Genomic DNA, 25,182 nt, shown 5'->3' on the forward strand with positions numbered 1-25,182 from the left:
GGCTGCTCCAGGTGGGACGGAATTCTTGGGCCGTCTGGGGATGGAGTGGGGGGATTGAGGTTACTATGATGGAAATGGAAGGTTGGAGGATGGAGTAGAGGGTGATGAGGTCTCTGAGGGCAGGGTGGAATGCTGGGGATGGGGTTGCCAAAGGCAACTTCCTACACTGAGACCCCCCAGCCCCACTCCCAAGCCTCTTGCATTGAGAGTGAGCGGTGGGTAAGAGCAAGGGCTCTGGAGCCAGGACCCCTGGGTTCCAATCCCCGCTCCATCACACCTGAGCCACGCAACTGAGTCACTCCGTTGATCAGCTCCGTCATCTGTGACATGGGGCTGATGAGCAGTGGCCACCACACAGAGGAATGTCGTCAGGCTCCCATGAGTTAATCTATGTAAAATGCTTAGCAGCCAGCGAGGCTCAGAGGGCATTCGCCTCTCAGTAGTGATGACTGTTTTTGTTTTTCTCCAGCATCTGGATAACCATCCCTGTGAAGACCTCCCTGCCGTCCTCCCTCCCTCCGTGTGATCTTGCCTGATCCCCCTTCTTTCCCCATCCTCCCCAGCCGCTCCTGCTGTTCTGAAGGGATCTCATACACGTTAGACCCTTGCCCTTCCCCTTTCTGCTTCCCCCCTTCCCTCTACCGTGTGCTCCCCTCGTCCCTGCTGGTCCTGCTGCTGTCCGCTCCTCTGTTTCTCCCTGGGAGTCCAGGGGTCCCCAAAGGCTCCCAGCGCTGCCCCTGAGCAAGCCCACCTGTCCTACCCAGGTGAGTGTCTGCGACCTCTCCCTGGGCATTTCCCAGTGAGAATCAGGAATCCCACACTGATTTCTAGGCTGGCGGTTCTCTCTGAGCCTCATGTGTCCACCTCTGTTAAATGGAGATTATAAGCAGCGGCGCATCTGGCTGTGTGGGACATGCCTCTGGAGCCCAGCCTATAGTAAGCGCTCTCCTAAGGGGGCTGCTGTCGTCCTCGCTCATCGCGGTGTTCCCACAAAGCTCCCTCCTGGTCCTTGATCTTCTGGTGGAGGTGCAAGGAGGTAGTAGGACCTTGGACTCTGGACCCTCTGCACCCAGACTTCCTGGGTTTTAACCCCAGCTTTGCTGCTTACCTGCCGTGTAAACTTGGGCAAGTGACTTAACCTCTCTGGCCTCAGTCTCCTCATCTGGACAATGGGGTAATATTAGTGTGACCTCAGAGTGACGAGTAAGTGAAATATCAGCTGTGAAGCAGCAAAAGGGAACTTGGCGTGTGGCGGTGCTTCTCACACGTTTTTGTCTCAGGACGCTTTGGCACAGCTAAAAAAATTATAAGAACCTTAGAGAGCTTCAGTTTATGTGAGTTACATCCATGATAGTTGCCATAACAGAAACTAAAATGGAGGCATTTAAAACTATTGATTCAATCATTAAAAATGAGCAATAATAAACCCATTCATTAGTAAGGTAGATGACATTTTTCATGAAAAATAACTACACTTTAAAAAAGAAAGGGAGGGCTTCCCTGGTGGCGCAGTGGTTGAGAGTCCGCCTGCCGATGCAGGGGACATGGGTTCGTACCCTGGTCTGGGAAGATCCCACATGGTGCGGAGCAGCTGGGCCCGTGAGCCATGGCCGCTGAGCCTGTGCATCCGGAGCCTGTACTCCACAACGGGAGAGGCCACAACAGTGAGAGGCCCGCGTACCATAAAAAAAAAAAAAAAAAAGAAAGGGAATATAGTGAGGAGAGGCATTGGTTTATCTCTCTTTAAGTCTCCTTAATTACTCCTCCTATCTGTGACAATTCCTCAGTCTTTCCTTGTTCTTTTGTGTGTCCTTGACACTTTTAAGGTAGTTTCTTAAGGGTTAGTTGCAATGAGAATCTGAAACCACACGAATGAACTGGCTTTGGCATTTGCTGGCTAAGTGACCTTGGACAAGGCACTTTGCCTGGAGGCTTCTGTAAAATGGAACAAAAATAAAACCCATTTCACTGTGAAAACCCAGTGAGATCACAGCTGGCCTTTGTTTGGCCTACACAATAATGATAATAATAACAAATATACTCTTACAAGCGATTCAGATGGAAGACTCATTTAACCTCTTATTGGACCTTAAGCTGTAAGTACTATTGTTCCTTCCATTTTACAAAAGAGTAAACTGAGGCTCAAAGACATGAAGAGTCTGACCGCAGGTCACATAGCCTGGAATTTGAACCCAGGCAGGCTGGCTCAAAAGCCTGTCATATTTGTTTTTAAAACTGTAAATTTTGTACTAATTTTAGATTTAACAGAAATTTTGCAAAAAATATTACAGAGTTCTTATATCCCCCTCACCCAGTTTCTCCTAACGTGAACATCTTGACATTTTGGAGTACTGAGCTGTTGTCTTTCTGATTTTGTTTGGTTTTTATAGAACAGTCCTCATTTGGGGGTTATCTGCTATTTTCTCACGATTGGAATACGTATTGAATTACGTATTTTTCTGGCAAGACTGTCCTAGTGGGATGTAGTGCCCTTCTCAGTGCATGGTATCAGAGTGTTCATGACACTGACATGTCTTATTGCTGTCACTGGTAATGTGAACCTTCATTGCTTGGTTAAAATGGTGCCTGCTGGGTTTCTCCACTGTAAAGCTTTTATTCTTTCCTTTGTATAAATATCCTTGTAATGAATATCTAGGGGAAGATTCCTTAAGGCTGGAAATCAGGTTTCTCCTGAAACTTTTGTGCACTAATTTTAGCATTCATTGGTAAATCTTGTCTGCCACAATTATTAGCATGGGGTGTGCCTAATTGTGATTTTGTAACTTTCTAATTCCCTCTCTCTGTCTAATTGAAATTTTACTGTAAGGAAGGGCTATCCCTCCCCGCCCCCTCTATTTATTTGTTTGTTTGTTTTGGTTATTTATTTATTTGGTATGGACTCTCGGATATTTATTTTATCCCATGAATTAAACTCAGTACCATTGCTATTTATTTTGTGGCTCAAATTGTCTCTGACTTGGTCTTTTAGAACTCCTCCAGCTTGGCTTCTGTGTTCTTTCCACAACCCCACTCCCATCGTGTCCTGAGTACTGCCTCACCTTCTGGCACCACCAATTATCCCAGACTCATCTTGTATATTTCCTACCCCATCTCTGGAATCAACTACTTCTCCAAGGAGCCCTGGTTCCTTTGATTGGAGAATGGGTATTTAGAAACTAAGATCTGAGCACTAGGTGTGCTCACTGCTACTGAGGCGTCGCTGCTCCTAGGCCCTCTCACAAACAGGGCTTGACAATACATGAGGATATGTTGATATGCATATGTACACACCTATATTTCTATATATATATGAATGTATAAATATGAAGCCCGCTCATGCTCTTAACGTCATCCTATACCACATGGTATTTTTAAAACCTTGATTTGCTGACGTTTAAGAATTAGGAGCTATCACTTAAAAGTTTGTATATCTACTCTTACATGCTTTTGGGCTATAAAAACCACCGTATATGGCTTCCCTGGTGGCGCAGTGGTTGAGAGTCCGCCTGCCGATGCAGGTGCATGCCGGGAAGATCCCACATGCCGTGGAGCTGCTGGACCCGTGAGCCATGGCCGCTGAGCCTGCGTGTCCAGAGCCTGTGCTCCGCAACGGGAGAGGCCACAACAGTGAGAGGCCCACGTACCGCAAAAAAAAAAAAAAAAAAACACCGTATAAAGATTTGCTCTAGAAGTTGACAGATTGAGTGGTACCAGAGCTGAACGATGGCTCCTCTCTGAGGCAGGGCAGGCTCTACGCTTTGCAACATACTCCACGTCTCCCTGCTGCCTTACTCCTTACAGCTGGCCCTTGTCCCCATGTGTATTACCTAGCTGGCCTCTAGACATCTGAGTTGACAACCCCTAAACTATGTCATGTGTAAAATACGCGGAACAGGCCTGCACCCAGTAACGATATTAATAATAATATTCATTCACTCATGTAACCCTGACTGTACTAGGCACTGTTTCAAGTACTTTACTTTTATTTTTTTACATCTTTATTGGAGTATAATTGCTTTACAATGGTGTGTTAGTTTCTGCTTTATAACAAAGTGAATCAGCTATACATATTACTTTACTTTTACTTATTCATCTAAGCCTCACAGAACCCTATAGGGAAGATACTATTATTATTCCATTTTATTGAGAAGGAAACTGAGGCTCAGAGAGGTGAAGTGACTTGCCCAAGGAAAGCACAGCTTGGAAATTGTGGAGCGGGGATTGAACTTGGAAAGCTGCAGAACCTGTGATCTTAACTACTAAATGTTCAAGAGCCCCTCAGTCTCTCGTTATTGCCCCTCACTCTCCTCACATCCCTCCCCACCCCTGCCCAGGCCTCACTGCCCGACCCCCATTTCCTTTCTCTCCAGGTGAGACAGGCTGCATGACTGTAACTTGGACCACATGGGTCCCAACCCCCTCGGAAGTGCAGTTGTTCGGGCTGCAGCTAGGGGGGGCCCCTGCCCCTCCGGGCTCAGGGCACCTCCAGCCCCTCTATGGATGGGGGCATCCTCTGGCGGAAGCTCTACATACACCGACCGAATCACACTGCAGGGGCTGCTGCCCAGGGTCCAGTATGGTGAGAGGGGCCCTGGGCCCAGGTGTTGAGGGGGCAATGGGAAGAGGAGTGGGATGTGGGCTAGAAGCTGCTATTGGCGGGTGGCTCAGGTGGGCTGGTACCCCTTCTGCTTACCTGCAAGCCTATTGTATAAGACCCTGGGATGAAAATGGAAGGCTGGGGACCTGGGGTGAGGTGGACAGAAGGGGCATAGGGCAGACCCATTCAATCCCCACACCAGTTGAAGACGGATGGGGGTGAAGGAGACATCCTGGGGTGCCCCCCACCCCGCTCCCCAGCCGACTGTGACCTTTTCCTTTCCCCTCAGTTTACTGCTGCGGCAGTACTCAGGGCTGGAGCCGTCGGTTCCTCTTCAGGGCCCTGAAGACTGGGCCCCACTGGAGCCCCTGTCTGGCTGTGTTTGGGGACATAGGGACTGACAATCCTAGGGCCCTACCCTGACTGTGCAGTGACACCCAGCAGGGCAGGTACGACACTGTTCTTCATGTGGGTGAGGCATCAGCCAGGGTGCGCCTGGAGGTTTGGGGTCGGGGAGGGGAAGCTTGGGTGGGAGGCAACGCCAGGACCGCGGAGGGGACCTGGGCCGGGGCTAGCGTGGCTCTGCAGGCTGGGGGATGAGACTGGCCACAGAGACGGTGCTGTGGTCAACCAGGCTGCCCAGGTTAAAATCAGTCTTGACGCTTCGAGCTATGTGCGTTGGTTTTCTCCTCTGTATTATTGTTATAAGGGCTAAGACTAGGTTAGAATTCACAGGGCTCTTGTGATGACTAAATAAGTCGATATTGCCTGTCCTGTTGTAAGTGCTACATAAGTGTTTGTTGTCATGATCATTTCTGTTGTGATTTGAGAGGACGGGAACCAGATGGGAGATGGAGATTGGGGCCGATATAGTTCAAAGCCATAGTAGACTCTGGAATCAGGCTCCCAGGGTTCGATTCCTGGATCCTCACTAACCAGCTCTGTGACCTTAAACGAGCACTTAACCCCTCCGGGCCTCAGTTTCCCCATCTGAAATGGGGATGATAATAACATCCACCTCAGAGGGTGTTTTGAAGATTCAGGTGATCGAGCATGTAAAGCATCTGAAAATGTGCCTGGTACCTGACTAGACTATGTCAGTCTTTTTTTTTTTTAATTCACCCTTATATATTTTTTTATTTGTTTATTTTGGCCCCTCCGAGGGGCATGAAGGATCTTAGTTCCCTGACCAGGTATTGAACTTGTGCCCCCTGCAGTGGAAGCACCGAGTCTTAAACCACTGGATCACCAGGGAATTTCCCAGACTATGTCAGTCTTAACGTTGTTATTACTCTGAGAAGGGGTGAGATGGCGGCTGGTGTGCTCAGAGCACAGGAGACCGGCAAGGTCCTGCAGGGGCCCTCGGGGACCAGAGGCTCAGGAAATGGTTCCAAGCGCACATGTGGGTGGGTGTGAGGTAGGGATCGGAGAATCAGGACGCCTCACAGTGGGGGCGACCAGGACTTGCACAGCCCGCACGTGACCAACCAGGTCTCTCAAATCTGGAGAAAGCAGAGCCAGGTCTGGGTCCTCATTCTCTCCTCCACCCCCCAGGAGACTTTTTTTACAACATGAATCAGGGCAACGCTCACGTCAGGGACAAGTTCATGAATCTCGAACCTGTGGCCGCCAGCCTTCCATACATGCGTGTCCTGGGAATCACGAAGACCGCTAGTGAGGCCTGAGGGCTCAGGGTGGGCAAGGGCCTGGCCAAAGAAAAGTCCTTCCTAGTGTCTCACCTTAGTCTCTCGTACTGCAGCAGCTCATTTGTGGAAGTGAGAGGAAAGGAGATGAGGGCTGGGCTGGGAGCCAGGCCTGGCCTGACAGTGGGAGGTGGGGGTGGGCGGGGGCACCCAGACCTTCTCCCCACCGTTTTACTTCCTTTTATCCAGCAACTTCTCCAACTACAAAGCTCGCTTCGTCATGCCAGGGGACAGTGAAGGCCTGTGGTACCGGTAACCTGAGGGAAGCTGGGGGACTGGCCTCCCTCCCCTGAAGGATGGGAGATGCAGGAGAGACCCCATATTTGACCCCTGCCCTTTGACCCTTCCAGCTGGGATCTGGGCCCGGTACACATCATTTCCTTCTCCACCGAGGTATATTTCTTTCTCCATTACGGCGCCACCTGGTAGAGAGACAGTTTCGCTGGCTGGAGAGCGACCTCCAGGTAACCTGTGGATGTCCCCCTTGGACCTGCCTCGCCTCCCCCTCCTGCAACCCCTGCCCCTCACACTGCGCCCTTCTCTGCAGAAAGCCAATAAGAACCCAGCAGCCCCGCCCTGGATCATTACCATGGGTCACCGGCCCATGTACTGTTCCAGTGCTGATTGGGATGACTGCACCTGGCATGAAAGCAAGGTGAGGACCCCCTCCCTGGGGAAAAGGTGCTGAAATCCAGGTTGGGGGGTTGGCCCGAGTCACCCCTCACCTCCTTGCTCATCCGGCCCAGGTTCGCAGAGGCCTCCTTGGCAAGTTCTATGAGTTGGAGGATCTTTTCTATAAATACGGTGAGTGACCCCAGGGGACTCCCCAGCCCCAGACCCCACGCCCCATCTCTCCTGGATTCAGGGACCTGACCCCCCTCTTGCTTTGTATCAGGGGTGGACCTGCAGCTGTGGGCTCACGAACGCTCCTATGAATGCCTGTGGCCAATTTACAACTACCATGTGAGGCCTGGGGTGGGCTGAGAGCCATGTGGCTGGTGTCAGTGGACCGCCCCCTCAAGGTCAGAACCGCGGGGCCTGGCTGGGTATGACAGGCCCCTCCCCTTTGTCCCTTCTCCAGGTATTTAATGGCAGCCGAGAGATGCCCAACACCCACCCTTGTGCCCCCGTCCACATCATCACCGGATCTGCCGCGAGCAGGGTGGGGGGAGGGGGGTGCTGCTTTGGCTTCTGATCTATTGAGGGCTGCACTTGTACCAGCCTGGGTGCCTCATCCTTTATACAGCTGCTATCTCTTAGGTGGTTAGATGCACCTAGTATCAATAGCATGCCCATTGCACAGATGTGGAAACAGAGGCTCAGACAGTAAAATACTCCTTCAGAATCGCAGGATCAATAAGTGGCGGGGGCAGGGGGTGCTTGCCCAGGTCTACTGGATGGATCCAGGGCAGAGGGCTTATTATTAGCATTGTAACTGGACTCCAGACTTCATTCACATTGCACCAGCTTTCCCACCAATGACCTTTTTCTGTTTCAGGATCCCACACTGTATTTAGTTATTGTGTCTCCTTAGTCTCCTCCAAACTGTGATGGTTCCTCCCTCTTCCCTTGTCTTTCATTCAGGTCAGTTGTTTTTTTCAGAATGCCCCTGGATCTGGGTTTGTCTGATATTTTCTCCTGCCAAGATTCGGGTTATGCATTTGGGGCCACACAGTCACAAATGATGGTCTGTCCTTCTCAGCGGGCCATACCGGGGGGGTCCCTGTCCTCACTGTGTCTCATTCCTGGAGGGATTTCTCTGAATCACCTGTTTAAGGAAGTGTCTGCTGGGTTCTTGCTCTGTAAAGTTGTTGTATTTCCCTTTTTAGTTGATAAACATCTTGGGGGAGATGCTTTTAGACCCTGCAAATGTCCTGTTTCTCCTCTAACTTTCACCTGCTAATTTTTGAACCCATCAGTGGGTCTTGTCTGTTACAGTGATCACTGGGATGTTCCACTGGGGATCTTCTATTTCCCTCATTCCTCCTCGATTTATTAGTTAGCATCCTCCCATGAGGAAGAGTTGTCCCTTCTGCCCCATTTATTTGGTTAGTTAGTTATGGATTTATACTAGTATGGCCTCATGGGTAATTATCTTCTCCCGTGGGCTCTAATCCAATACTCCTGCCGTTTACGCTGCTGCCTAGATTGCTCTAACTTTGGCCACTGGGAACTCTTCAGATCAGGCCGTGTCCTTTCGATGTGTCCCTGTCGTTTTGTGGGCTCTCTCTTACTTTTTGGCACTACAGGGTGCTCCAGGATCATCTTCTGTCCCCCTACCCCCACCCGCCGAGCCTTGGAATCAGTCACTTCCACAAGAAGCGAGGGCTTATTTTTTAAGCTGTTTCTTACAAATTAGTGAGATCAAAGTAAGAACCTCTCATGATAAAAATTCAAACAGAACAGAGGGCAGGAGGTAAAACTCTCCACACCCTTCTTAGTCCCACTCTCAACGGTTACATCTCGGGTGGCATTTGAGAATATTTTCCATGTATGCAAATGAGTCATTGTCTCAATGGAGTTGTGTTACGGCATCACCCACTTTTTAAAAACAGCTTGGATCATGCTTCACACCCTAGCAGTTCTCAGCCTTGGTGCACGTTAGAATTACCTGGGGAGGTTTTAAAACTCCAGTGCCTGGGCCCAACCCCAGAACAAACACCAGAATCTCCGAGGGCTCGGCCCTGGCATTGCCACCCCTGTGCGGCCACCACCTGCAGCAGGAAATAGAATGTTATCAGTGCAGGTGGCTCCTCATAGGTGTAGGTGATCACTATTCTGACCTTAATCAGTGCAGATTAGCTTTTTTCTTTCATTTTAAATTTTGAAATTATTTTAGACTAACAGAAAAGTAGCAAAAATAATACAAAGATGTTCCATATCCCCTTTACCAAGATTTCCCAAATGTGAACATTTAACCACGCTTGTTTCAATCTCTGTTTTTGTCTGTCTGTCTGTCTAAGTGTGTGTGTGTGTGTGTGTGTATACATCTTACTATTATTTTCAGATCCGATGAAGAGTACGTTGCAGAAATGATGCCCCTTTATCTTTCCATCTGTATGTCCTAAGAAAACGAGGACATTCTCTTACATCAGTACAGTATAATAATCAGATTCAGGTAGTTAACATTGATAATATACCATTATCTAATCTCATTCAAATTTAGCCAATTGTCCTATTCATGTCCTTTAAATTAAAGAATTTTTTTTTTCTGGTCCAGAATCTAGTCTAAGATCATACATTCTACTTCCGTGTCTTATCTCTCTCCCTTCGCTCTCACCGCTGCGGCCTCTCCCGCTACGGAGCACAGCCTCAGGACGTGCAGGCCCAGCGGCCATGGCTCACGGGCCCAGCCACTCCGTGGCACGCGGGACCCTCCCGGACCGGGGCACGAACCCGCGCCCCCTGCATCGGCAGGCGGACTCTCAACCACTGCGCCACCAGGGAAGCCCCCTCTCCCTTCCTTTAATCAGAAACATTTCCCCACTCTTTCTTCATTCTTCATGACTTTGAAAAATTTGAAGAGCATAGCAAAGTTGTTTTGTAGACTATCCCTCAGTTCGGATTTGTCTGATGTTTGCTGGTGATTAGACTGAAGTTACACATTTTGGGTAAGAATAAAAAGCGATATTGTGTTCTTTTCAGTGCACCCTATGAGGAGGTGCGTGGTATCTCTTTAGCCCCTTTAAGTCTCAGTTTACACATCTTCTCCACCATAGTCACGGTTTTCCCCTTTAAAATTAACAAGGGTCTCCTGGAGGTACTTTGAGACTCCACAAACATCCTGATATTCCTCAAATTTTCGCCGCTACTTTGACCATCCATTGATGGTTCTGGCTTCAATCAGTTACTATGATGATGGCTGCAAAATGGTGATTTTTTTTGTTTTTGAGGCTGATGCTCCCTCATCCTTTCTGCTCACATTACCTGGGTTTCTACTGCAAGAATAAGCACTTCCTCTCCCCCAGGCAATGACGATTTCAATAGCTTTCTTGGAGGGTCTACTGTGCAGCGATGGTTGAGAGCCACCAATTTCTTCTATTCTGTGAATTGCATTTTCCCCTTAACCATACGTCTTGGCCATTTTTCTCTACCACCCCACTTTGTGATGGCTACCCTATAATTTATTTAACTTACCCCCACTGATGGCCGTTTGGCTGGCTTCCCGCTCAGGGCTTTTCGAGAAAATGCTGCAGTGGACAGTCTTGTACAGCCAGGCACTGTTCTAGAAGTCAGAGAACCAGGAAGCCTGGTTGGGTCAAAACACTCAGCTGTGAGCATTATCAAGATCAAGTCTTAACTGGCTTTGTCTTCCTTGGGGGTGGCAGGGTCCCAGCCTGGCAGGTCTTTTCTGCTCCCCAGTGGGTACTCCACCTGCGCCAGCCCTGGGTCTAAATGATTCTCTCCGGCAGGGTTGTGAGGAGCGGCTGACCCCCTTAACCCTCTTCCCGCGGCCCTGGAGCACCGTGCGCATCAAAGAGAACGGGTACACACGGCTATACAACCTCAGTGAGACCCGTGTCCACATCCAGCAGGTGTCTGATGACCAGGTCAGTGAGCAGTGGCCCAATCACCTGCCTGAGTAACCAGGCCTAGCATGCTCTGGAGCCAAGTGGTTTCAGAAGTGGACGTGAGAGCTGGAAATCCTGGGTTCAAATCCTGCCTCTGCTATTTACCAGCTGGATGACCTCAAGCAACTTTGAGCCATAGTTTTCCCATCTGAAAAATGGGGATATTAATAGTCTCTACCTCACAAGGGTTGAATGACTTATTATATATAAAGTGCTTAGAACAGTTTCTAAAACACAGTCGATTCTATAGGTATTTATCACATGAAGCAGGGGAAGAAAAAGCTAGGTTGTGGGAGACAGGTAAAGGGAAAGCAATATGATGTGTGTGTGTGGTAGGGATGGCTTAAGGTTAGATGGACCCAAATAATCATGGCTCACCTTTCTTTATTTCTGCCATTGTAGTTTTATAAAGGTGCTAATAACTGACTGATTGAACACCTGTTGTGTTCCAGACTCTGAACTGGATGCCTTATAGTTAGTTCCTTTAATCACCACAACAATACCATGCGACAAATTTTCTTTTCATTTTACAGCTCAGAAAGGGGAGGTAATTTTCCCAGGGTCACACAGCCAGAGGGTGCAGAACTAAGATCTGACCCCAAAGACCATATTCTTTTCATGATAAATAACTACTATTTACTGTGTAGCCCATACACCACAGGCAGGCTCTTGTGTATGTTATCTATTCAGTTCTCCCCATTTTATGCAATATGGAAGTGAGGCTCAGAGTAGGGGCATGTGCTGAAGGCCACATAGGGAGTGGCTTTGCTGGGATATAAAGTGAGTTTTGTCTGACTCCAGGGTTTGTGCTCTAATAATAATAGCCCACACTTACCCAGTCCTTGCCTTGTGCCAGGTTCCCTTTCCAGCCTTTTCCAAATATCTCACTTAATTCTCATGATAGCTATGATGTAGGTACTATTACTATCATCCTCACTTTCCAGTTGAGGAAAACTGACACCGAGAGAGGTCTAATAGCTCACCCAAGGTCACACAGCCTATCAGAGGCAGAGCTGGGATTTGAACTCAGGCCACTTGGCCCCAGAATCTGGGCTTTCAGCCTTCATTACCTCCTTTTATTTTATTATTTTTTTTCTGTCCCTTGCATGATGGGAAGATTGTGGACGATGTCTGGGTGGTGAGACCTCTGCTTGGCTGGATGATGTACCTCTGGGGATGGAGACAGCTCTCATCAGGAACCCTGGGCCTTGCTACCTTGGCTGGGGTACCCAGGCCCGGGAGGGTGTCAGGGAGGTCCTTGACTCCTCTACCTTCCTAGGTCCCATGTGGGGTGGATACAGCCCTGAGGGAGCTGGAGCAGCTCTCTCCTCCCCGAGAGGTGGGGGTCCCAACCTGCTGTGTTGGGAGAGCAGCTGTACGGACAAAGTGAAGCAAGACAGGTCTTGGGTGGCACAACCCTGCCCTCCTGCATAGCACTGACTGGGCAGAGTGTCCACAGGGCCTCAGGAGTAAAGAGGCTTATGGCTGTGTCTCCGTGGACTCTGAACTTTTGCTGGGGATGCCCCACTGGGCCGACTCCTCTCCTGACCACGGAGCAAGGGCCATCACCAGCCCCAAGTCAGCAGGGTGGGCATGGCTGTCATGACACCATTGTCCAGCAGGTGGCGATGGTGACTTTCTCCTCCAGGCCGGCCCTTAGTGCCAATCAGAGGCCTGTCTCCAATGGCCCAAGGAGCGGTAACCAGTGTCCTTCATGCCTCAGTTTCCCAGCCTGGCACTGACTTATCCTGGAAGGCGGGAAGTGTTAACACTCCTAACTTCCAACTGGGGCAGGTGACAAGCTTAGGAGCTCACGGGGCTGCCATTTTCCTCCCTTTTTAAATTTTTCCCCCTCCCCCTGTTTCCCTTCTTCCTTTCCTGTATTCAATCGGTATTTATTGAGCACCTGTCATGTGCCAGGACCTGTTCTCCGTGCTGTGAACAACACAGAGATGTCTGCCCTCATGGAGCTGACATTCTATCCAGGGTGTCGGACAGCAAACACAATAAATAAGTAAAACATATAATGGTAAATAGTGATAAATGCACAGAAAAAGCAGGAAGGGGGATAGAGAGTAGTGGGGGGCAGTGACAGTTTTCACGAGGGTCGTCAGGGAGACCTCACTGAGAGGGTGATGTTTAGATCTGAAGGAATCTGAAGGGGGAGCCATGTGCGCAGAGCAGTTCAGGCAGAGGAACAGCTAATGCACAGGCCCCGAGACAGAAGCACGCCCATCCTGTCAGAGGGCAGAGGGAGTGAGAGGCAGAGTGGGGATGAGGGCAGGGAGGTGACTGGGGCAGATCGCGTGGGACCTTGTGGGTCACAGGGAGGACTCTGTCCTTTATCCTGAGTGACATGGAACCAGGGGAGGGCTCTGAGCTGGGGATGGACAGGATCTGACTCCAGAAGTCCTAGGCAAAGGCTGGGCTCTGGCCCCAGGGCTGAGGGCTCCCCTGAGAGAAGCCTGTGAGCCCCTAGCTCTGGCTGATGGCACATGTATTCCTCCATTGCGCCATGCAGTTTCAGCCTCCTCACATCTTATTCCCCCCCAGGCTCCACTAGGCCCAAGGCTCCTTGCAGTTTCTTTCTTTCTTTCTTTTTTTTTTTTATTTACTTGGTTGTGCCAGATCTTAGTTGCAGCAGTTGGGTTCCTTAGTTGCAGCAGGCAGTTTCCTTAGTTGAGGCTCACCAGCTTCTTAGTTGTGGCACATGGGCTCCTTAGTTGTGGCTCGAGAGCTCCTTAGTTGCAGTTCACTGGCTCCTTAGTTGTGCCATGTGAACGCTTATCTGCGGCATGTGGGATCTAGTTCCCTGACCAGGGATTGAACCTGGGCCCCCTGCATTGGGAGTGTGGAGTCTTAACCACTGGACCACAAATTTGTAAATGCTCTTTACATATAAAGGACAGGAAGCTTTGCTTGCCATCTATATATTGCCACTGATCTTTTCCCATGATGTATTGAAACTTATCATTTTTAAAAAAATTTATTTATTTTTGGCTGTGTTGGGTCTTCATTGCTGCGCGCGGGCTTTTCTCTAGTTGCGGCGAGCAGGGGCTCCTCTTCGTTGCGTTGCGCGGGCTTCGCACTGCAATGGCTTTTCTTGTTGCAGAGCACGGGCTCTAGGCGCCCGGGCTTTAGGAGTTGTGGCTCATGGGCTCTGGAGCGCAGGCTCAGCAGTTGTGGCGCACAGGCTTAGCTGCTCCCTGGGCCAGGGCTCGAACCCGTGTCCCCTGCATTGGTATGCAGACTCCCAACCACTGCGCCACCAGGGAAGCCCAAAATTTATCATTTTTATGAGGCCAAATCGTCCTCACTCTCCTCACCTTTTCCATCTATTGAGGGTCACCTCCTCACCAACCCCTCCAGGAAGCCTGCTATAGGAGGCTCTTTGGGCCCGATTTCCTCTCCCAGGGCCCTGAAGTAGAAGGGCCTGATTGCCCATCCTGAGGAAACCCTTGGAGCAGATCTACCACTGGGCTTGTTCCAGGGCTCTGATCGCTGACTGAAATCCCCAACTAAGTTACAGGAGGGCTTCCCCAAACATGGGTTCTAGAGCCTGATGCCCTGCACTGTGTGCAGGGTATTAAAGAGGCAAAGACTAGGTATATGTATATGTGTAAGTGAATCACTTTGCTGTACACCTGAAACTAACACAACACTGCAAATCAACTATAGTCCAATGTAAAATTAAAAAGAGAGAGACAAAGGCTGTACCCGGCCATCCTCCCATCACTGGGATTTGGATAAAGTGCCATCGTCTCGGCTACTAGACTTGCTTGTTTTTTTGTGTGTGGGGGGGGGGTGAGGTGGGGTTGCAGAGTCTTAGTTCCCCGCCCAGGGACCAGGGATTGAACCTGTGTCCCCTGAAGTGGAAGGGCAGAGTCCTAACCTCTGGACCACCAGGGAAGTCCCAAGACTTGTTTTTTTTTTAAAAACGGAGACTCAGTAAGGCAGAAAGACTTCAAAAGAGCACAAGAACAAGAATGTTTAATGCTGGCAAAGGTAGTTTAAAGGGCATATTCTCTCCGAACACTGGCGGGTGTGTGAATTGGATCCCTGCAGCACAACTTGGCAATGTGTGTCCCAGGCCGTGGGGAGGCAGCAGAGGGACGTTAGCGAGAGCCTTGCTTGGGCATCAAAGCTAGGGATGAACCCAGTGTGGGGTTTCGAGCAAATGAAGTTACTTCTCTAAGCCTCAGTTTCCTCCTCTGTGGAGCAGGGATAATCACAGCCCCTGCTGATTAAATTATGCAACTTAGCACCATGTATAGTGCACAGAAATGTTTGAAGCATGGGAACTGTTACTATTATTAAATCTTAAAGATGTACGTTTCCTTTGACCCAGCAGTTCCAACTGTGGTAATCTTTTCAAAGGAAATAATTAAAGATGTGCACAAATATTTAACTGCTTGGATTTTGGGGGTGGGATAAATTATTTATAATAGCAAAATATTTATCACAGTTTAGATGTTCAACAAGAAAGAGTGGTTCAGACAAATTAGCATTCATTGATAGAATGGCATCTTATGCAGCCATTAAAACAAATGTTCTTGAAGAATATTTAATGACCTGGAAAGTTACTGGTGATATTTATAGTCTTGTTTTAAAAAGATACAAAATTCTTTATAAATGTGTTTCCAATTCTGTTTTAAAAGGTAGGTAGGGGGCTTCCCTGGTGGCGCAGTGCTTAAGAATCCACCTGCCAATGCAGGGGACACAGGTTCGAGCACTGCTCCAGGAAGATACCACATGCCGCAGAGCAGCTAGGTCCAGGCGCCACAACTGCTGAGCCTGTGCTCTAGAGCCTGCAGGCCACAACTACTGAAGCCCACGCGCCTAGAGTCCGTGCTCTGCAACAACAGAAGCCACGGCAATGAGAAGCCCGCGCACCGCAACGAAGAGTAGCTCCTGCTCGCCGCAACTAGAGAAAGCCTGAGCGCAGCAACGAAGACACAACACAGCCAAAATTAAAAATAAATAAAATAAATTTATTTTAAAAATAAATAAAAGGTAGGTAAATGCACAGAAAAAAAGACATTATGCAATCACTTATTCATTGCTTCTGCAGGTATTAATTAAATGCCTACTATGTGCTAGACACTGTGCTGGGGCAAGGGAGATGCACTAAATATTTAAAAGTACCTCTGCGGAGGTGGATTTACAACTTATCCAACCATCCATTCAACAAATGGGCAAGTACAGTGAACAAAACAGACAAAAATCAATGCTCTCATGGTGCTGACACGACAGCAGCAGAGAGAGCCAAAAAACAGTAACTATGATTATCTAATCATCTAGTATGTTAGAAGATGATTTGAGCAACAGAAAATAAGAAAAAGCAGACAAGGTAAGGGCTTTAGTAGCATGTGAGAGGGATGTTTGCTGCATTAGTCAGCATGGGCAGGAACAGTCCCACTGATAAGATGACATTTGAGTAAAACCCTGAAGGACAGAAAGGAGGTAGCCATGACGATACCTGGGGAAAGAGTCTATTCCAGACAGAAGGAAAATGCAATGCAATGACCTTGAAGTGGGAGAGCACCTGATTTTTTTTTTTTTTTTTTGGAAGAGCAAAGTGGCTGGAGCTCAATGAGTGCAATCACAGAAAAAGATGTCCGAGTTTAGATTACGGGGTTTTTTTTTCAAAAAAATTTTTTACAAATAAATACTATAAACAACAAAACAAAAACACACAAAAAAACCTTATAAAAAGATTAAATCAAACTGTGCCTTGATTCCGGGCCAAGTTCCCGGACTCAGACAGACTGCCAGACGTCGTCCAAAACTCATTATTTACTTCCTGTGATCCCGAACCAGCTCGTTCGCCCCTCTAAACCTCAGTTTTATCTGTAAAATGGGTATTAACATACAATACGTCTGTTGTGAGTATTCAGCGAGAAATTTCACTTGGCGGGGTGTCTGACACATAGTAAATGCTTACGAACTGTTTCTGGCCATTATTACCATTACTGCCTTCCACCCACTAACTCCTTTTGAGGGAAGGTGGGAAGTTCTGTTACCAGAGGATAGCCATTTTCCCCTTTAAGAATCCAAGTGGGCTGGGAGCCAGCCTCTCCGCACCCTTTCCAAATTTTCCAATCCCTGCTTGGCATTTTCCGCCTGAAGGTCTCCGATTGGACTATCAGCACCAATCAGAGGCTGGAGCGGCGCTGCCCGGAGCCCAGCTCCGCCCCTGAGCGGGCCCTGCCCCCGGCCCAGTCAGCCCCGTTGCTATGGGGACTGGTGGACGGCGAGGGGGGAAAGCCCCGGATGTTCGTTGGGGATTCAACATGGCGGCGGCAGTGGCCGTGGTGGCGGCGGCGCAAGAGAGCTGAGGGCGGCGTGAGGGAGCCGATTTCCGGGCCGAGCAGCTAGGCCGCGAGCGACTGCGGTGCCGAGCCGGTAGGATAAGTGGTCTGGCCACGGGATTGAGGTGTGCCGGGCGGTTGTAGAGCGTTTAGGCGAGTAGGGGGCGGGGCCGCTGGGGTCAAAGTTCACTTGTGGAGGGAAGGGTCGCGTCCGGGGGGGTCGTGGGTCTACGCTGAGCGGGAGGGAGGGAGGTGTATAGGAGGTCAGAGGTCAAACTAACGAAGGGGGCGTGGCGAAGGGGGGCGCAAAATTCGAAATTTGAAGTGGGAGTTCGTTGGAGGGGCACGGGGTGAATGTCAAAAAAGGGGGTCAAATTAATAATTTGATGGGAGGATGTGCCTACGAGGGTCAGAGGTCACAACCGTGGGGGCGGCTGTTGGAGTTAAGGCAGCAGCCAGTGGAGCAAATGCAGGAGACTTAGGTTGGGGGGCATCTTTATGAGATCAAAGGTGGGGCGTGACCAAAGCGAGCAAAAATCAGAATCTGATGGTCCGACAGATGATGTTCCCAAGGGTCGAAAGTTAAAACCCAAGTGGGACATATTGCTGGAGAGGAGGGGTAGGACATTCAAGAAAGAAATCAAAGGTGCTTTCTGGTGGGGGAGAAGGAAGCCCCCCTCCCGCAGATAATGAAAAGAATTCCAAGCACTCATAAAGCACTATGTGTCAGACCCTGTTCTAAACTCTTTACACGTATTTAATCCTGACCACAACCTTATGGGCTTGGTGCCATTATTAAGAGGCCAAGTGATTTGCCCAGGGCCACCTCATGAGTACGTTTTGCAGCTGAGATTGGAACTCTGGAGTTCTGGGCCCAGAGTTCTATGCTCTGCTGCCTCTCAAATACTCATAATGTTAGTTAATACTTAATGAGGGCTGACACTGTGCTCAGCGCCTGGTCTTATTGTACTACAATCTAGATACACCCACTTTACAGCCACAAAAAGTGAGGCTCAAAGAGCTTCTGGTAAGTGATGGAGGCAGATTCCAGGCTGGATCTGAATGATTCCAGAGCTCCTGCCCCTGGTCGCCACACTGTAGATTGCCAGAGGTCTGTTCGTGGAAGCAGGGGGCTGGGCAAGGCTGGGCCGCTCCCTGGGCAGGAACAGATTGTCTGTTTGGCCTCGGTGGAAGGGTGTGATCTGGGAGGAGAGGGTCCCCTGGGCCGATGGGATGGGGTGTTTGTGGGTGGCCCGGAGTCCAAGTGAGTCTGGCAGGCTCCTGTCTGGGGAGGGTGTTGTTGGGTGGTACCCTGTACAAAGTTGGGTGTTCTTTGTCCTTAAAACCCCAACCTCTCCTCATGATCTTCAGTCACTGCCACCTCTTTTCCTCCTGCTCTCTCGCGTCCCTCCCCGAGGTCCAACCACACTGGCCTGTTTGCTGTTCTTCAACTCTGTAGGCTTATGCCTGCCTCCAGGTCTTTGACCTTCGTGTTCCCTCTGCTTGGAATCCCTTCCCCACTTTGCACCCTCTCACTCACGAGCCACTCACTCACAGCCTGACCAGGACCACCCTGCCCCCAGACACTGTTTTGTGGTATTTTGGCCGTGCTGTGTGGCATGTGGGATGGTTCCCGGACCAGGGATCGAACCCAGACCTCTGCAGTGAAAGCACTGAATCCTAACCACTAGGCCACCAGGGAACTCCCAACCGCCCTCCACACACATTCTTTATCTCACTATTGTTCTCTCCCAGCCCTTCACTCGGTCTTTAACTTATTTATCAACACGCAGTTTCTTGTCTGCCTCCCACTAGAATGTGGGCCCCTCACGGGCAGGAATTTCTCCATGTTGTTCTTTCCCTGAATCCCCACTTGAATCACTGCCTGGTCCATGGAGGGTGCTGGGTTGGTGGTGGTTGAATGTCGGGCGTGGTGCTGGGTGCTGAGTCTGCAGCAGCGGACAAGACACACGGGCCCCTGGCCCCTGAGGGCCCTCAGTGTCCCTTGGTGGGAGCGGACTGGAACCAGACCCCTAGCCAGTGATACATGGCTACATCTCTACCAGCAGTGACGTGGCCTGCGAGGACATGGTCAGAGGACCAGGAGAGTGCCCAGACCCTGGGCCTGGTACTCTGTCCCTTGGAAAGTCCCCTGGGTAATCTCTGAAGGATGAGTAGGAGGAATGGGAAAGGGTGCGCCAGGCAGAAGAAAAGGCGTGAGTGGAGGTCAGGGATGCAGAGTTGGGGGCTTGTCGGCAGCATGTAGCCTGTGTGAGACCCCTAGGGTTCCTGGCCTTGGAGGAGGGTGGGCAGTGGAGCAGGGGCAGATGAGTAGCTGCCCTGTGTGTGTGGAGCTCCGAGGCAGTACTGGGGAGTGGTTCAGAGAAAGGACGCTGGTGCAAGGATGCCTGGCTCACATTCATCACTCACAGGCTGTGTGACCGTGGGCAAGTCGCTTAACTTTTCTGGGCCTCAGTTTCCTCCTCTGCAAAATGGGCACAACAATAATGACTACTTCATAGAACTGCTGTGAGGATGCAGAGCATAAAGCGCTTGGCCCGAGGCCTAGCACACAGTAGGTGCTGTGTAAGCTCTGGTCTTGAGGCCGCTGCTGCTACCGCTACCTGAGGAGGGCCTCAGAGGTGGTGGCCGGGCCTCTCTCCACCTGCCTCCTGGCTTACTCTGGGAGCTGCCCCTCCCCCACCTGGCTCTGGCAGGGTCACTGGGTGGGTACAGGGCCAGGCAGCCCTATGAGGCCAGCCAGCCTCGGTCCCTCACGGCGGCAACTCGCTCAGCATCTCAGGGCTTAGCACAGATAATGGGGGAATTATAGGGCTTTGGCACTAGACATTCGGCCTCCTGCCCCATCACTTACCAGCCATGGGACCTTGAGCAAGTGATTTCTTATTTGCCAGTTTTGTTCCTGTGATACATTTTTAGACTAGGGAAAAAAGTAGAGCTCTCAATGTAGCAAAACACCCACGCTTCCAGTGTCCAGCCTGGGACAGAGCACACAGCGGATACAGTTAAAGGCGCCTCTTCTCTGCCCCGCCCTCCCTGCCTGTCCTCCCTCCCAGTGGTAGCCGCTGGGCTGGATTTGGTGTCCAGCCTTCCTCTGCAGGTTTGCCTACTGTTCCTGCCCTCGGATGGATTCACAAACAATAGAGTAATAGCTCTCAACCCTGGCTACATACTGCAGTCACCTGGAGAGCTTTCAAAAATACTGCTGCCCAGGCCCACCCTAGAAATTCTGGCTTGGAGTCCCTTGGTCTGGCGTGGGGCCAGCATCGGCACGTGGTTCTGATGGCCAGCCAGGGTTGCCCAGTGTTTTACAGTTTTACAGATCATATAAAGCGTACCACAGTAAACAGCCTGCTTCTTCTGCTCTGCGTTAGTTTGGCTTTTTCTCCATGTGGACGTGTGTCGGTCTAGAGCAGGTCATTCGTTTTCCCTTTCTGCGTTTTCTTTTTGTATTAGTGACACACAGGAGTTACCCATTCACCTTTCGGTGGCCATTTAGGTGGTTCCCACTGGGACTGTAACAAACAACACTTCAATGAACATTCTAGACATGTTTCCTTGTGTACCACGGCCAGAGTCTCTCTCAGGTATATGTCTCACAGTGGAAATGCTGGACCTTCCAAATTGCTTCCCTAAGCATTTGTACCAATGTGCTTCCCAGCAGTGCTTGAGGGTTCCCTTGCCTCCGTGTCTGCTTTGGGCAAGTCTGCGGCCCTTGCTGAAACGATTTACTCAGCCATGAGGTGGTAGGTTTCATGCCACCTGCCTGCCCCCCTCACCCCAGGCTGGAAACAGGGGCATGGTTCATGTGACGGGCTTAGCTGGGGCCTGACACCTGCTGAGCCCTCACACCCAGAGGAGAAGGCAGGCTGGGCTTTGACCTTCGCCCTCTAGGGTATCCAGGACAGTGGCTGAAACTTTGACCCAACTCTCCTTGGGGATCATCTCCCAGGGCTGACATTTGGGAAGGGAAACGGTACTGACTTAAACCTCCTCAGGAGGGAGGCAAAGAGGAAGGAGGTGCAGCTCGGAAAGGGATGGGCAAAGCCTTGATACACTGGTGTGTGTCAGATCATTGGTCCCAGTGGTGACCAACACAGTCCAAGCCCTGCCCTCATGGGTTACAGGACAGTGAAGGAGATAGACCTGTCCCCAGACGGTGACAGCCCACAGTGGTTGGTCTGGGATAGGGATGCACAAGCAGAATGGTTAGGGCTGTGATGGGGGACGCACAGGGACTGTAGGAATCCGGAGGAGGCATCTGACCCAGCCTGGGGAGCCAGCACAAGGGCTTTCTGGAGAAGGAGACATCTGATTGATGAGAGGGAGCCAGGCCTGGGAAGAGTTGGAAAGAACAGAACAGGTAGTTGGTATGGAAAGTGCAAAGGCCCTGAGGTCCAGAGGAGCTTGGGATGTTCAGTTCCCACCAAGGAAGCCAGTGTGGCAGAGCTGGCAGTGAGGTCAAGGAGGTGGGGAGGTGTGGCAGATACAGCAGGGGGTGACAGGCTGGGGTGAGGAGTGTGGACTTCATTCTGTGTGTAATGGGAGTCATCGGAGGGCTTTAAGCAACATCTGCTTTGCCTTTTATAAAGATTGCTCAGGCTGCCATGTGGGGAACAGATCAGGGAGGCTGGGGGCCGGGAGACCTGAGGGGAGGCTGCCGGGATAGTCCAAGCAGAAGAGAGTGGGTAGCATGAGGGTGGCGGTGTTGGAGGGTCCCGTGTGCTGGCCAAGATTGTGAGTCCTTTAGCCGTATGGACTCATTTGATCTTCACAGCAACCTATGAGGTAGGTACTGGTATCAACTCCTTTTTAGAGATGAGAGAATTGAGACCCAGAGAGATACGTGACCTGCCTAGGGTCACACAGCAGGCACGTGGCAGAGGCAGGACTTGAACTCCAGGCCTTCAGGCTCCAGTGCCCTGCAGTGTTTTGGAAGTGGTCTTGGTAAGACAAGGTACTTCCTGTTCTTCCAGGCTCCTGTTTAGATAGAAACTCTTCGGGGGCCTGTTCAGCCTGGGTGGTTTCTGGGCACTGGGTCCCTACTTCCCTCACGACCTCCCACAGCCCCCTTCCCTTTCGTGTCTACTGCCTCACCCCTCCTTGTCCTGCTGGCTCACAGTGAGCCAGACTTCCTGGCCAGACGCCGGTCGGGGTGTCCCCAGCAGCTGTTTCTCCCATCACCCAAGCCGGGCGGCCACAGATGCTGCCAGCAGGAAGCAGCCTCCTTCCAAGTCACAGCCAGGGAAATGGGACCCTTCCCGGCCCAGCCACCCATCCGGGGCTGGGGCTTATTGTCTGCCAGCAGCCTTGGCCCACAGGAACGCTGGTGGGGGTGGGCAGGGAGGGTCAGAAGGGGAGCTTTCCCAGGTCCCAGGGGAGCCAGCTACAGCAGATGTGTCAGAAGCCACCACTCACTGCAGCCTGTCTCACGGGGCCCTCTGGTCCTGCCCAATGGCACCTTCCCTGCCAGGGCCACGCATTCTGCTCACACGTCCCTCAGCCCGACCCTCTACTGGAAGAGCCAGAGCACCCCCGGGCCTCACCTTCCTCACCTGTTAAATGGGCTGTCGGGGGGATTGGAAGAGACCGTGCTGTCGAGTGCTTAGCACATTACCTGGTACATAGTAAGCTCGTGGTATGTGTGCCCCTCTGGGCTGCAGCCTCCTGTTCGCCTGCTCCCAGCCCCTCGTGACACCGTGCTAGCCGCCAGGTCCCTGAGTGCCAGGCGCCAGATGTGTGCTCTTTGAGCATCCCGCCGTGGCGCGGCCCGGAGCCCTGAGGAGGAGGTGTTATTAACCTCATTAATCTTTTCCTGCATTTTAATTTTAAGAGGCCCGTTTTTGCCCTGTCTGCATGTATTGCCTATTTGCAGTTGAGAAACCACGCACAGCGCAGAAGGGTATATACAGCGATAAGGTCTCTTTCCCACCCCGTCTCTGTCTTCGGGCCCCTTCCCAGAGACAGCATTGTTCCTGGTTTCTTTTCTTTCTTGGGTGTTTGTTCTGCACGTGTTCTCCCCCGCTTTTGTTTTTGCTCACGTGGAGCCGACTTCCCATGTTTGTATTCTGTCCTGCCCCTTGCATTTTTCACTCTTAAGTTCTGTGTCAGGATGTAGGGGGCTTCCTCGTGCTTTCTGTGGCTGTGTGAGGTTCCATGGCATGGTGTCCCCCCACACGCGTGTGAGCTGTGGGCACACCTCTGGAGGTGCTCGGGGGTCTGAGATGCGTGCCCCGGGAGCTCTGCTGGCAGTGTCCCAGCCTGCCTGAGAGCACGCTCCTGTTTGCACCCCACTCCCAGTGTCCGGTGGCGCCGTGGTCTCCTCATGTTCTCGCCATGTGGATGGGTGTTATCTGATACTTTGACCTCTGCCAGTCAGGCAGGTGCCACAGTAAGTGGTCCTTATTGTGGTTCTGATTTTTTAAAATTATTCTTGTTATTTATTTTATTTTAATTTTGGCTGTACCACGTGGGATCTCAGTTCCCCGACCATGCCCCCTGCCGGGGAAGCACAGAGTCTTAATCACTGGACCACCAGGGAAGTCCCCTGATTTTAATATGAGTAAAAGGGAGCATCTTTGTGTTTGTTGAAAGCCCTCTGGACTTCCTTTCCTGTCTATTTGTGATATTTTTGCTTTCCCTAAAAAGAGGAAACTGAGGCATAGGCTGGAAACCCCACAGTGAGTGAGTGGCAGGTTTGGGACTCAAATCCAGGCCTGCCTCGCTCCAGTCTGGAGCTCTTGACCTGTCGGGTGCAGTGGAGATTGAGGGCATAGACTCTGGAGCCAACTTCGCCACTCTTAGCTGTGTGATCCCAGACAAGTCAGTTCACCACTCTGTGCCTCCGCGTCCTCATCTATAAAATGGGGATGATAATGATACCTCCTTTACAGGGTTGTTTTGAGGATATAAATGCATACTCATCAGACAAAATGCATAGTAAGTGTTCAAAGACGGATAGCTGCCAGTATTAGTACTCACAGTATTACTCTATATTATTAGTATTAGCAGGCACTGTTTTGTGTGCTTTGAGTGAACGAACTTGTCACATCCTCCTAGCAACCCCAAGATGTAGACGTTCTTGTTTTTTTGGTGGTGGTTGTTTTTTGTTAGCGGCATGTGGGATCTTAGTTCCCGGGCCCCCTGCAGTAGAAGCCCAGAGTCTTACCCACTGGACCACCAGCGAAGTCCTAGATGTAGATGTTCTTATTATCCCACTTTTAAGGGGAGGAAATGGAGAACCTGGGAGACCAGCCTGGTGTCAGCCAGCAGGGCTGGGGTTTGGCCCCGGGCTCCCCCTGCCACCCGCTAACTGAGCGGAGGGATTAGAAGGCTCCTGCCTTCCCAGCCGGCTGCAGGGGAGCTCTGGAGGGCACACCTTGGCAGGTGGGGACGCCGGGCAGGGGCCCCACATAGAGAGCCTCCCTCCTGGGCCCTCTGCTCCCACTCCAGCGCTCTAGCCCGGCCCTGGAAACTCTGATAAAGCGGCATTGTGTGGCAGTTTCGGGCTTGCTTCCCCTGGCTGCTTTCAGCCACTCCCACACATGGGGAAGCCGCCTGAGCCTCCTCCCCCTCCCCCGCCCCTCCTGCCAGCCCTGCACGCGAGTGCTGGGAATGGGGAGGAAGTAGGGCATTGCGGGAGGGCTGGGCTCCTACTGTCCCCCAGGTGAGGACAACCCCCCAAGTCCTGTGCGCAGGTACACGCTCTCTTTCGCTCGCTTTCTTTCTCCCTAGGGACCCCTCCTCTGCTGCCTGCAGCCACTTCCCCAGCTCCCTTCCTCCAAATCTGGCCCCAGATTATTTGTGTATTTATGTACCTTGCTGATTCCACCTCTTTAAACCTTCCACAGTGGTGAAGGGTAACATGCCTATAGAAAAGTGCATCAGTGCCCATGTCAGTTTAACAGGTAATTATAAGGTGAGCAGCATTTTCACCACACCTAGGCGAAGACTGCGAACACAGCACCCCAGGAGCCTCC

At 51.0% G+C, this 25,182-nt stretch overlaps 2 protein-coding genes across 3 annotated transcripts in view; both read left to right on the top strand.

The window, feature by feature from the left end:
- Positions 1-138: 138 nt before the first annotated feature.
- Positions 139-17,249, top strand: ACP7 (acid phosphatase 7, tartrate resistant (putative)). Its single transcript, XM_033844020.1, is given in 18 exon segments — positions 139-219; positions 602-764; positions 4,371-4,450; positions 4,452-4,535; positions 4,537-4,579; positions 4,887-5,069; positions 6,152-6,241; positions 6,244-6,271; positions 6,490-6,552; positions 6,651-6,715; positions 6,718-6,764; positions 6,848-6,955; positions 7,047-7,104; positions 7,196-7,263; positions 7,382-7,453; positions 10,713-10,850; positions 11,980-12,096; positions 17,001-17,249. Coding segments are annotated over 18 exon segments (1,737 nt in total).
- PAK4 (p21 (RAC1) activated kinase 4) overlaps positions 17,110-25,182 on the top strand; it is a 46,543-nt gene continuing 38,470 nt past the window's right edge. The window contains exon 1 of one of the 2 annotated variants that reach the window (XR_012327972.1): positions 17,110-17,276. The gene's annotated coding sequence lies outside the window, so the exon portion shown is untranslated. The remainder of the gene's footprint in view (positions 17,277-25,182) is intronic. The other variant, XM_033846246.2, reaches the window with a different exon arrangement.

Source organism: Tursiops truncatus, chromosome 19 (genome assembly GCF_011762595.2).
Source record: "Tursiops truncatus isolate mTurTru1 chromosome 19, mTurTru1.mat.Y, whole genome shotgun sequence".
Lineage (NCBI taxonomy): Eukaryota > Metazoa > Chordata > Mammalia > Artiodactyla > Delphinidae > Tursiops > Tursiops truncatus.